The sequence below is a fragment of the Myxine glutinosa genome, chromosome 5 (assembly GCF_964187855.1).
Source record: "Myxine glutinosa chromosome 5, kmMyxGlut1.1, whole genome shotgun sequence".
Taxonomy (NCBI): domain Eukaryota; kingdom Metazoa; phylum Chordata; class Myxini; order Myxiniformes; family Myxinidae; genus Myxine; species Myxine glutinosa.
Genome location: NC_136265.1, coordinates 73,183,644 through 73,196,435, shown reverse-complemented (window position 1 = coordinate 73,196,435; position 12,792 = coordinate 73,183,644). Strand labels below are relative to the sequence as shown.

Genomic DNA, 12,792 nt, shown 5'->3' with positions numbered 1-12,792 from the left:
AGCCATTCATCCATTTCCTGATCCCCTTGGATACGTTCATTGAATGCTCGAGCGTAGTGAACGCGGGGAGCATCGAATTGCTTCAGCCAGAAGTTGGGAATCCCATCTGGGCCTGGGATTTTAAAGTTTGTCATTTTTTCAGGTTGTTGTCTAATTTTTTCTTCATCAAATATTACCGGGGACATTTGGTTAAGATGTTGCTTCTTCTCTTCCACGTTTCGGAGCCATTCCGCCTCCTTGTTGTGTTCTTTTCGATCGTCATGCGTTTGTGTTTTTATGTAACTCGTTACATGGAAAAGTCGTTAAAATTCAGTTGTTTTTGTTAAAACTTGACTAATAGCTCAATTCGGAGGTAAACCTTGGGACTTGCTAGGTTGTAAGTGTAAGCAAGGTGAGTGCACATTCATAGGTAGTGTGAGGTGCCGGATTTGTCACCTACGCTTCCCGAAGGATATTGTTGGATCTTTATGTTGGATCTTCACTGGATTAATTTTGCACCATCTCTCTGGCTCCGACCTCACCCTCTCTGACCACTTAGCCATCACTATGACCATCAACATCCCCACCCCAACACCAAGACATTATCGCACTATCAACTTCCGTAAGCTAAACGCTCTTTCACCTACCTCATTCTCATCGACCCTCTCTGAAAAAATGTCCACTTCTCCCTTCATTGACCTCCACACCCCTTCCGACCTCACTGACTACGACAACCACACTCTCTCCTCCTGCCTTGACCAGCTTGCGCCTGTAAAAACCAAAACAGTTTCTTTCACCCATTCTGCTCCCTGGTTTACCCCTGAACTCCGCCTGATGAAAACTCGTGCTCGCCAACTTGAAAGACTCCGCAATAAAACAGGTCTCACAGTTCACTCCCAGGCCGACAAGGACCACCTACAACACTACAAAGATGCCCTCTCCCACGCCCGCTCCGCCTACTACTCTCAAATTATCCACTCTGGCTCCGGAAACCCAAAAGCACTCTTCTCGACAATAAACAAACTCCTCCGCCCCCTGGACACCACCACCCAGTCATTCACAGTAGACAACTGCATCTCCTTCCTTTCTTTCTTCCAACACAAAATTGACAACATCTACAACAGCTTGACCACCGCCGCACCCGCTCCCCCTCCAACCACCTGCCCCCCCTTATCCTGCCTTCCCCTGTCTCAATTCTCCCCGGTCTCCCCTACTGACCTCTCTGAACTCCTCATAGGAATGAAAACTGCCACCTGCACTCTTGACCCCATCCCCTCCAGCTTTGTCAAGGCCTCCCTCCCTGCTCTCTCTCCACTTATCATTGCAACAATAAACTCCTCCCTGTCTGCAGGCATCGTCCCACCATCCCTCAAAATTGCTGCTGTTACCCCCATTCTAAAAAAACCTGGTCTAAACCCTGACACCCTAAATAACTTCAGACCCATCTCCAACCTACCCTTTCTGTCAAAAGTTTTGGAACGCGCTGTAGCCGCTCAACTCAAACATCACCTCTCTGCCAATAACCTGTATGAAACATTCCAATCCGGATTCCGCTCCAACCACAGTACTGAAACTGCTCTCCTCAAAATCACCAACGACCTTCTCCTCTCCTCTGACGCTGGCAACCTCAACATTCTCGTCCTCCTCGACCTCAGCGCTGCCTTTGACACCATCGATCACACCATCCTCCTCACCCGACTTGAATCCACCTTTGACGTTACCGGCACTGCCCTCTCTTGGATTAAATCATACCTCTCTGACAGACGCCAGTTCATCTCCATCAATAACTGCAAATCCCCCACTGCTCCCCTCCCCCAAGGTGTCCCCCAAGGTTCAGTTCTTGGCCCCCTCCTCTTCATCCTTTACCTGTCCCCCCTCGGTCACTTAATCCGCCGTCATGGTCTCCAATTCCACTGCTTCGCCGATGACATCCAGCTTTTCATCTCCACCAAGTCCGTCTCCACCGACACCCACTCTATCCTGACAAACTGCATCTCTGAAATAAAATCCTGGCTTCAAATCAACTTCCTCAAACTTAACTGTGATAAATCTGAAATAATCATCATTGGCCCAAAAACGCTCACAAAATCCACCCATAACTTTGCCCTCAACATCGACCGTATCCCAGTATCCACCTCCCCTCTCATCCGGAATCTTGGCGTCATCTTTGACCAAACCCTCTCCTTCGACAAATACACTAAACAGATCACAAAGACAGCCTTCTTTCACCTGAAAAACATCGCCCGTCTCCGCTCATCCCTCTCCTCCACGGCTGCAGAAACCCTCATCCACGCCTTCATCACCTCCCGTCTGGACTACTGCAATAGCCTCCTCTATGGTTCACCCTCAACAATCACCAATAAACTCAAATACATTCAAAACTCCGCTGCCCGTCTACTCACCTATTCCCGGACCCGTGACCACATCACCCCCGTCCTTTACAAGCTTCACTGGCTCCCCATCCCCCAGAGAATCCAGTACAAAATCCTCCTCTTGACCTACAAAGCCCTCCATAACCTGGCCCCATCCTACCTGGCTGACCTCCTCTCCAGACACACTCCCACCCGCAACCTCCGCTCTGCTGGTACCAACCTCCTGACCCCCCCCCCCCCCCCCCATCCGGACCAAATTCAGATCCTGGGGGGACAGGGCCTTCTCCATCGCTGCTCCCACCCTCTGGAATTCACTACCTCACACCATCAGAGACTCCTCCTCACTCACCACATTCAAAACATCACTCAAGACCCACCTGTTCAGCACTGCATTCAACATTCAACCCACAGCATTTAACCCCTGACTATCGCTTCTCCTTCTCCCTCCTTTTGCTTTAAATATTTCCCTATTGATTCTTGTCTTTTTGCAATTGTTGTTTTCATGTTTTGTTATGCATTATGTTTTGTACTCTGTCAAAGCGCCTTTGGGCTTCATGAAAAGCGCTATACAAAATAAATGAATTATTATTATTATTATTAATGTCCACTAACTAATGCCGGCAGATGGGATGGCCAGTTTAATGTTCATCCTTGGGACAGCACCCTGCATGTGGTAGAAGTTTATAGCTGGGTCGAGGTTCGAACCTAGGCCTGCCAGCTTAGAGGTGAGTATGCATACCTTTAGGCCATCTTCCCAACCCACTGGTTGGGCCATTACAGCAAAAGGTGACATTCATGCAAGATGTGCGAAAGGTCTCCAATGAGGGTCCCTGCCCGTGTCATCATTCCCAGGTTGCGAAGACCTGCAGAAGCTGGATCTCACGTTGAACTTCGTGGGCGAGTTGAGCAGCGTGCGCTCTTTGTGCCATTCCCTGCACCTGGAGGAACTCTACCTTGTCGGGAACCCTTGCGCTCTCTTTGAAGGTTACAGAGCGTTTGTGGTCGCTACGCTACCACGGTTGAAGGTGATAAGGGGCCGAGCTGACGGTCGAGAAGGGTGAAAAGTGAAAATTTCTCACCACTTTCTGAAAACTACTTGGTGTGTGCAGGTTTTGGATGGACAGGCAATCGAAAGGTCGGAGAGGATTCGTGCTCTGCAGGATATCGAGAAAGTGACTATGAGGGTGGAAGAGCAAGAAAGAGAGCACAAAAAACGGCGTGAGAGAGAACGAACGGAGGGTGAGAAAAGAAAGAAAGACAGAGAGCACAAGAAGGCCGACATGGAAAAACAGAGAGACGCCAACGACCGGTAAGGGTATAAATGGAGGATGCTGCTATTGAAAGTCTTGACGGGTTATACAAGGATAGACGATGAACCTTGGTGCAGGAGAAGGCCATTCGGCCCATCATGCCTGAGCTACACCAACACGAGATGCAATCACCCATCCATACTCACGCTACCTACAAGTTCTGCCGTTATCCCTGTACCCCTCTATCTCCAATGCGTCTAGGTACCCATCAAACTAAAATTTGAACCTATAATTTTACCCTTTCTACTGCCACTACCTTTCCAGAGAACATTATATACACTACCTACTCTCTGAGTTAAAGACCCTTGCTTACCCCCCATATCTAATACCACCCCAGATCCTTCTCCTGTGTGACACCCTCCAACATTACCCCTTGTGTTATGTTATCTCTATTTTTTATTATTCTTTCCCATCACCAGCACCCTACAATTGCTTATGTTAAACTACATCTGCCATTATTTTTTTATTTTTTTACCAAATCTATGAATCTAGACTTTCCTGAATCTGTTCACCGCCCTCTTTGCTATCTACCTTACCTCCAACCTTTGTGTCATCTGCAAGTTTAGAAAGCCTACTCTTGAACCCCGCTATCCAAATCGTTGACGTAAACGAGTAATAGGCCTCCACAACCATCCTTGACCATGTTGTGGAACGTTAGACGAGGCCCTCACTTTTTTTCCCACCCTCACATATTCACCTTTATTCACTTTTAAATTTGTTTTCTCCACAACCGCTTGATCGATTGACAGAAAACTTTCAACATAGGAGCGCCTACACATGGAGATTTTTTTTTAGCAATACTTGTTGATTGGATGGAACGTATGGCCGGCATTCCAAAAAGTCTGTTTTCTGTAGGCGTGGGTTGCCGGGTGTTTCACATATCAGAAATAAACGGAATACTATAATTATGAATAACTAGCTGAAGTACCCAGCGTAGCCCGGGGAAATCCAATGAAATGTGTATTTAAATATTTATTGCATGACAAATTGGGGAATGTTGGCCTTGTGGTTTTGTATGAATTCCCAATCTTGGGCGTTGCAACAATCAGCTTGAACTGCTTTCCCTTCTTTCAACTTCTTTTTAATTTTATTTAAAATATATTTTTATTCAAGGCTTTTCCAGATATTCATGAAATGCCTTTTGAATCACTACAACCTCAACATACGATCTTCACAAGACATATTACTCAATCGCTCTTTGGAAAAAAGAAAAAAAAAAACCCAGGCAGTGTATAAGCACCAGACCCGATCGAGGCCTGAAGGCCAATTATATCCGGTTTGATCTGGGGTCAATTTTTTTTTTTTGATCCAAACAGCTATTGACCTTCCTCTGGATGAAAGAGGAGACCATGCAAAGTTTGGTTGCATAGGTCCCTGCAGGGCCTGGATGCACAAACAAACAAACTTTCTTCTTTATATATTAAATAACGGTCCCAGCACTGATCCCTTAAGTACCCCACTACTTACATCCTCCCATTCACAGCTACCCTTAGGTTCCTATCATTGAGCCAGCTTCCAATCTCGTTCATTACCTGGCCAGCCGCAGCGCAAGCCCTCACCTGAGCTGCAGCCTCCGATGCGCGGTACCTTATCAAACGCCTTCTGAAAGTCTAAATTCTAGATATACGACGTCCACTGCCATTTCCTCCTCCACCCAATGAGAAATTGCTTCATAGAACTCGAATAAACTTGTTCAACACGATCTCCCTTTGGTTTATCCATCTCTCCAATCCTCCGGTACCTGTATTAACTCCAGAAAGCTGTTAAAGATACCCCCTAAGGACTCTCTGATCTTCTCCATCACCTCCCACAATTCTCTGGGATCCATGGTGTCTGGTCCTGGAGCTTTACCATCCCTTGATGACGTCTTCCAAAAGCCCTTGCTTACCTCCTCTCAGCTAATGGCAATTCCTCCGACTTCCTGGGTAATTATTTAATAAGCCTGCCATCTCACCCTCGTCATTCACCAGTTCTCCTGTGCTCTTCCTCAATGGGCCCACACTTCTCTAATAACCCTTTCCTTACTCCTTATATCCTGGAATGTGTTTCTGCTATGTTTAATATTTTTGGCTATGTCCTTTTCTTATTCTCTTTTCACTTGCCGAGTTATTTCCTGAGAGTGCCGCTTTGTTGTTGCCTCACAGGTCTGTTACTATGGACGAAGAAGAAGAACGACAATTCTGGAGAGAAGAGACGCCATTCACTCCCGAATCGCGCCTCGAAGCTCACAGCTTCGTGGAAGAGCGCCGGGAAGCACGGGGAAGCGGCAGGTTCGTGCTTCGACTTCGAACGTTCGTTAAACCTCTTCCCTGTATCGGCCGAACCACAGGCCCAGCAATCTTGTCTGACTCTGACCGCATGCAGGGAGCAGCAGAAAACGGGAAAAGTTCAAGCGAGATCCCTGGTTCGTGCAGACGGGCGCATACTCAACATCAATGAACCCAGGTACGACTAGAAAACGTCTCAAAATGCGAAGCCCGTCCACGTGTGCTTTGTACTCGAACTAAACCTGATGAAAACAACAGCTAAAAAAGAAAAGCAAACTTCGTTAATTCAGGTTTTTTGGTTTTTTTTTTTTTTTGTATCCAAGATGGAGGCTCGTGTAAGAGCTAATAGTCAGGTTCACTATGTCAATAAATTATATTTCGTTCAAAATCATGGTAGATTAACAAACCTATACATTTTTGGAAAGGTTATAGCATAAGGAAACTAAAAATCAATGTTTACATTTTGAGAGATACCTGTATGGCGGCCATTTTGGATTTTCAAAATGGCCACTGTAAAATACATATTTTGTTCTATTCTGCCTCTAATTACCCTAAAAACTTTTAAAAATATACTAAACCTATATTTTCAGGGACAAGGAATCCAATGAAAGTATCAAATTAGTGCTATGGGGAATGGTAAGACACGAATCAAAGGTTTTGAATTGCAAAATACTGTCTTTATATTCGCGATAAGTTGCATAATCAAATACATGTTATCATTTTGTACGGGCAGTTAATAACATCAAAATGTGTCACAATAATTCATATCACCAAACATACACAGGCAGTCAGCAAAATCATACATACACATGCAGTCGGTATAACTTCACATCTACACAGGCAGTCAATGACAAAATATACACAGGCAGTCATTGGCATCAAACATACACGATTACAGAATATGCCATTTAGAGTTCGTCATCACTGTCCTGTGTGTCGTATCCGACAATATAGTCCGCATCGTTTTCACAGTCCGTTCCACACAAGCAAAGGTCGGTCAAATTGATTGGCAAATCGAATTGGTCGAATGGTCGATCGAATCGAATTCGATGAATCGAATCGAATCGAATCGATCGAATTTGTCGAATGGTCGAATTGGTCGAATGTAATTGGTCGATTGGTCGAATTGGTCGGAATTGGCAAATGTAAACATTGATTTTCAGATTTTCCATGTAATAACGTTTCCAAAAATGTATAGGTTTGCTAATCTACCATGATTTTGAACGAAAAAACATAGCGAACCTGACTATAACATCAACCACAAAAAAAAAAAACCGACACACAAAACATACAACAAAGAGAGCAGGAGACAACATGGGGAGAGAGAGGGAAGCACACAAGTACAACAGCAGAGAACAGGGACATCGGGAGATCTGTGGGAGAGAGAGGGCTTGGGAGGGGGGAGGGGAGGCATTGGAAGAGGGTGGGGGTGGGAGAGGCATAAAACACATGGACACTGATAGGACTTCCAGGAAAGAAGTCGGTATTTCAAAAAAAGTGGATGACACTCTGATGACAAACATGATGATGACAGTGGATGACAAACTGAAATAACAGGGGTAGAAAAGATCAAGGTTTTGGATGGGAGAAGATAAGAGATGGTGGTGAACAGCTGTTTTAAAGACCTGGAGGGAGGAGTGGGATTGAAGGGAGTGGGGGAGTTTGTTCCAGAGGCGGGAGAAAAGGGGAATGAAAGAGTGAGGGTGAGCAGAGAGTCTTGATTTTGGCAGTTTAACCATAAGAGGGTTGCAGGCAGATCTTGTGCGACCTGTAGGAATATTTGGGGGACAGAACACAGAACAGGGGGGGGGCAAGGCCGGAGAGGAGTCGGTAGAAGACAGAAAGACCACCAACCTGCCTGCGGTGAGTGAGTGAAAGACCCTCGGCAAACTTAAATCTATCCTCCATATTCCCACAATGAAGATTTTTAATTATTTTATTTCTTTTTTTGTATACAAAGTCAAGGCTCGTTGAAGAGCTAAAACATAGAATGTAGCATGACATAGCAGAACAAAATTGAAGGACAAAATATAGGGATATTTGGACAAACAGGGAGTAGCGGGGGAATGCGTGTTAGGAGAGGATGTAAGGGCATGGATACAGAAGGAAGCTCCTAGGATGGAAAAAAACTGGAAATTTGGAAGGAGGTGGGCAGTGGGATGTGAGGGGGTTGGGTTAACGGGGTAGAAAAGATCATGGTTTTAGATGGGGGTTTTGCCATTAGAAGAAATCTGCCATCTGAGTTTGGGTTATGCCATCCGAGATAGTGGTGAACAGTTCTGTTGAAAACCTGGAGAGAAGAACGAGATTGAAGAGAATGTGGAAGTTGATTCCACGGGTGAGAAAAAAAGGAGGAACAAATGAGTGGAGGTGAGCAGCAATCCTGGACTGCATTTTATTTCGTGAAATATTTTTCTTTCACCGTGACAGGTTCGATTTCCGACTTGCTGAGGCAGATGATGGCAGTTCCTTCACTCTCGACCTTGCTCTGTACAGGTAAGTGCAAGTCTGCACAGGTAACTCTGTGAAAAGCCATTACTCATCTGGTTGACTCCTTCAATTTGCCTGATTTTGAACTTTTATGGAAACATCAACTTGTATCATTCTGACCATTACTCATCTTACTCATCTCTCTTTGCTTGCAAGAGGAACCTTTTATCTAGGTTACAAAGTCCCCCACCCTCTAGAAACATGCCCCCCCCCCCCCACCTCCTCAATTACTCCCAATAATTAATCACAACTGTTTGTATCTGGACATATAAATGTGAAACGATTGACCCATTTAAAACAGAACTAAGTCTGCTTTTGGGATGCTGAGGGACCACCCCCTCCCCCTCGTTTCAGACCTATTCCCCTCTTCCGCCCCCGTGTCAGACTTATTACCCCCTCGCCCTCCTCCATCCCCATTTCAGACCTCTTTTCCCCACTGCCACTCCAACCCCTAGGTCTACCTGCCTCACCAATATCATCTATCCCCATCCATCTCCCCCTTTGGTCTGCCTGTCCCAACTCTACCCCCACCGTCTGCACCCCAAACCCACCCCCCTCCCACCCCCGCCCTATTAATCATGAAAGAAACTTGTTTTTTCTACATTGTCCTGTTACTTCTTTCTTTTTTTTCCACCTAAAACCCCAAGGTACTTGGATACCTCGCTGGTTGATGTTGACGTCCAACCCAAATGCATCAGAGTCAAGGTGAAAAACAAGGTACAGTTCACTCTACGCAAGATATTACACTTGTGAAAAGGAAAACGCTTTGTTGAGGGGTGCATTTAATATGCCACCAGTTAAAATAAATAAATAATGTTTTCAACATCTGCATTGTGAACCCCGACCCCGATCCTTGACCTCCGACCCCGATCCCTGACCGCCGACCCCCGATCCCTTATCATTTATAAGTTTTAGTTTTTGTTGTTGAATTGCGAATAAATGTTAAATTTCTGGTTTATAATATGGACAATAAATTAATTATCCTGAATATAGAATTTTTTTGCATATGTAATTTGTATATAGCACTTTTTGGGGGAAACAGTTTTGAGGGATAAGATTATATAATTATACATATACAATATACATATATCTCTGCTCCTATCAGCAAGTCCCATCTTATCAGTCCTTGTGCCAATCAAAATCTGGATCAATCACTGCTCTTCTAGGCGTGGCTTGATTGAGGTGGTGATGTTGTGGCTGCGGCACCAGAGGTAGTGTTCGATGCATGGTTTCCGGTTGGTTTTTAATTAGTGTCATTAATTATGGTGTCGATTGCTTGGCTGGGCTATGGTGAGTAGTGCGGTGTCATAAGGAACACAGGAAAATATTACAGAGGCAGTTACATACAGGGGATTAATTTACCCATAATCCCTCACTAATGAACAAACCCCACCCCTCTCATGGGGACGAAGATACAAGCTCTTCCACGACATACGGTCTCCACAAATTTCCTGGTTATAACGTGGGGTTTCTTCTTCTTCACGGCAGTCGGAGCACACTAATCTATACATTCTACCAGGTTCTAAAGTAATCATTGTCTACCCCCTACAAACGTAACAATACTTTAATTAGCCTGTGAGAGTAGATCGTGTTTCCAAGGCAAGCCACGTTTCGTTTGAATAGGCTGAAACATAATGGCGGCTTAAGAACCCAGCGATGTGAAAGTGGGCTGACCAAGATGGCGCACCGCCATTTTGGTAAGGTTTTTTAATTATTAGTTTTTTTTTTTGTAATGAGCATCCCCTAAATTATCTTCAAAAAGGGTGTTTAGACACACCCAAACACCAAGTTTCCATTCATGCACTCCCTTGGAGTTCGCTTAGCATGTGTGCAAAGTTTGGGGCCGCTAAGTTTCATGGTTTTGGGCTTTTGGAGGAGACACATACACACACATACTAACTGACTGACGTCATACACTGTCTTTTATTATTACAGACATTCCAGTTGGTCCTTCCTGATGAAGTGTCACCTGATAGCAGTGTTGCTCGAAGATCTCAAACTACAGGTCACCTTGAGGTCACCATGCCCAGGGTTCGATTTTACTATTTCACATTTCACCTCAATATTCTAATTCGAATGACCTTCCCCTCATCCTCTTTCATCCAATACCACTCGAGCTCTCCGCGTGCTCATCTTGATCTCCAATAATTATTTGGGCCTCTCGTCTTCATTTATTTTCGTGTTCCAATTCGTGCATGGTATCCGCACCCCTCTTCTTGTACCTGCATTTTACCTTTTTTATTTTCAAAACATTGAAAGGAAGAGGAGAGAGATTAATAGGTTGATACATTATTTAATAAATTGGAAGCAAATTGGACAAAATGGATAAGCGAACGGATTCTGTTCGCAGGTCGGTGTCGTTCTGAAGCCAAGACCTCATGGTGGACCTTCGAGACAGGCTTGTGATCACCTGCCCAGGAAGGCGACGTAAGGATCGTTTAATTTGCAGTGTTGTGAAATAGGTCTTCGGTTAGAAAAGCACATGGATGTGTGGTCTCTTCATTTGGACCTCACCCCTCGCTCTCGTGTTGTGGCTTAATGACTATTTTACCATTTGTCGTCGTCGTTGCTGTAACGCTCTGAGGCGTTCAGTCAAAATATATCGGAGAATACGCGTGGGGGGGGGGGGGGGGGGGGCCGAGGAGCTTTCCAGGACTCCACCCGACGTCCTCGACCCTGCAACAAATCCACTCAAACCGACACAGAATTAAAATGTACAGGAAAATGCCGGCTTTATTGACGGAATGCCGGTTACAGAATAAAACACGACAAAACTAAATTCCGAATTGGAGCACCCCCACACAGACTCGATTACAACACAAGGGATAAAAGAACTGGAAAATAAATGTGTAATTTGTGGCACTTAGCTCAAATCGGCTAAGCGAACTCCACTTGGCTGTGGATTGTCATTCATCTGCTGGGAGAACAGCTGCCCTTTGTAAGCTTGGGTAGCAATTTGTAATTTGGTCAGGGTGCCGGTGATGGCTCGCCTACTCTTTGCGGAGGTCACAGTGGGATCTTTAACATGCACAAACTAATGCGGGAAGGCGGGACGCCAGTTCAACGTCCATCCGACGGACGGCACACACATTGATGAATCACCCTGCCTGTGAAACACCAGGATGACGGTTCATAGCTGGGCCGGGATTCAAACCCAGGAGAGACAGCTCAGAGGTGTGTGCATACCTCTGGGCCACTTTATTTATTTATTTATTTATTTGTCAAAATGTATTAATTATGGAAAAAATTAAGCGAATTTGTTTGGCTCCTCTTGTTCCACTTAATTTAACTCTTCCCTCAATTTGCCATCTCCTTGTTTTTCCAACTTTCCCCTTCCTAAAGCCCCATAGAAGAAGGAAGTTGTGCCTACCGTACTCACCTGCCTTCACCGGCTCGCAGATCAAATGTGGACATGACATTTAAAGATGACAACGATGAAGTACCGCCATTAATATAAGAACATTTGCCGTTCTCTTGACACTCGTGCTCTGGCTGAGCTGATCCGAAGGAAGTGACCGTGTTTGGAAGACTGTGAATGTAAATGAAACGGAACGTCGAGTTTGTGATTCAGTTGCAGATAAATGGAGAATGCTTTGAGTCCATGTTTGTGGTAGATTGGCATGAAGGATGCTGCATCATAGAGTATGCTGTTCAGCTTCAGGAGCATGATCTAGGTCTAGGATACAGCAGTTTAACAGGCCGAGCACAGGTAGAATTATCCTTATAAACTCTCAATTTACACAACGGTTTTTACATTGTCCTATTTCGGTGAAGAATCCTTCGGGATCTGTGTGGTGGTTTTTTTTTGGTGGTGAAGGAGATTGTTTTGGTCGTCATGGAAACCATGTAATACTAATTTTTTCTGCCATGAAAATACATTTCGAAGGCAATACACCTGTTGATGTGTTGGAGGAATCAAAACTAGACAATGGTGATGATTGAGGTTGAGGATGTTGTAACAAGGTGATCAAAATGTTTTACAGCTAAAGTATGCAGGAAATAAGTTACGTTTGCTGTTCTCCTTGGTCTGATAACAGATCTGAACCTTTCACCTCTTGGCAAAGGTGGATTTCAAGAAGTGTTCTTCTTTTGTATGCAGCACAATAACTAGGACCTATAGACCACCAAGCGATTTTTACCCAGAACCAGGACTTAGACCACCAAGCGATTTTTACCCAGACCCAGGACCTATAGACCACCAAGCGATTTTTACCCAGAACCAGGACTTACAGACCACCAAGCGATTTTTACCCAGACCCAGGACCTATAGACCACCGAGCGGTTTTTACCCAGACCCAGGACCTATAGACCACCGAGCGGTTTTTACCCAGACCCAGGACCTATAGACCATCGAGTGGTGTTCACCTGGGACCT

General features: G+C 45.0%; 1 protein-coding gene across 3 annotated transcripts in view; it reads left to right on the top strand.

Annotated features, from left to right (window-relative positions):
* LOC137427440 (dynein axonemal assembly factor 11) overlaps nucleotides 1–12,312 on the top strand; it is a 41,244-nt gene extending 28,932 nt beyond the window's left edge. For all 3 annotated transcript variants that reach the window (XM_078778193.1, XM_078778194.1, XM_078778192.1), the window contains 9 exons: nucleotides 3,204–3,376; nucleotides 3,461–3,660; nucleotides 5,806–5,931; nucleotides 6,026–6,106; nucleotides 8,359–8,424; nucleotides 9,066–9,135; nucleotides 10,354–10,449; nucleotides 10,769–10,845; nucleotides 11,761–12,312. In XM_078778193.1, the coding sequence (XP_078634319.1) occupies nucleotides 3,204–3,376; nucleotides 3,461–3,660; nucleotides 5,806–5,931; nucleotides 6,026–6,106; nucleotides 8,359–8,424; nucleotides 9,066–9,135; nucleotides 10,354–10,449; nucleotides 10,769–10,845; nucleotides 11,761–11,875 (1,004 nt within the window). In that variant the 3' untranslated portion in view covers nucleotides 11,876–12,312. The remainder of the gene's footprint in view (nucleotides 1–3,203; nucleotides 3,377–3,460; nucleotides 3,661–5,805; nucleotides 5,932–6,025; nucleotides 6,107–8,358; nucleotides 8,425–9,065; nucleotides 9,136–10,353; nucleotides 10,450–10,768; nucleotides 10,846–11,760) is intronic.
* The last annotated feature ends 480 nt before the right edge of the window (nucleotides 12,313–12,792 follow it).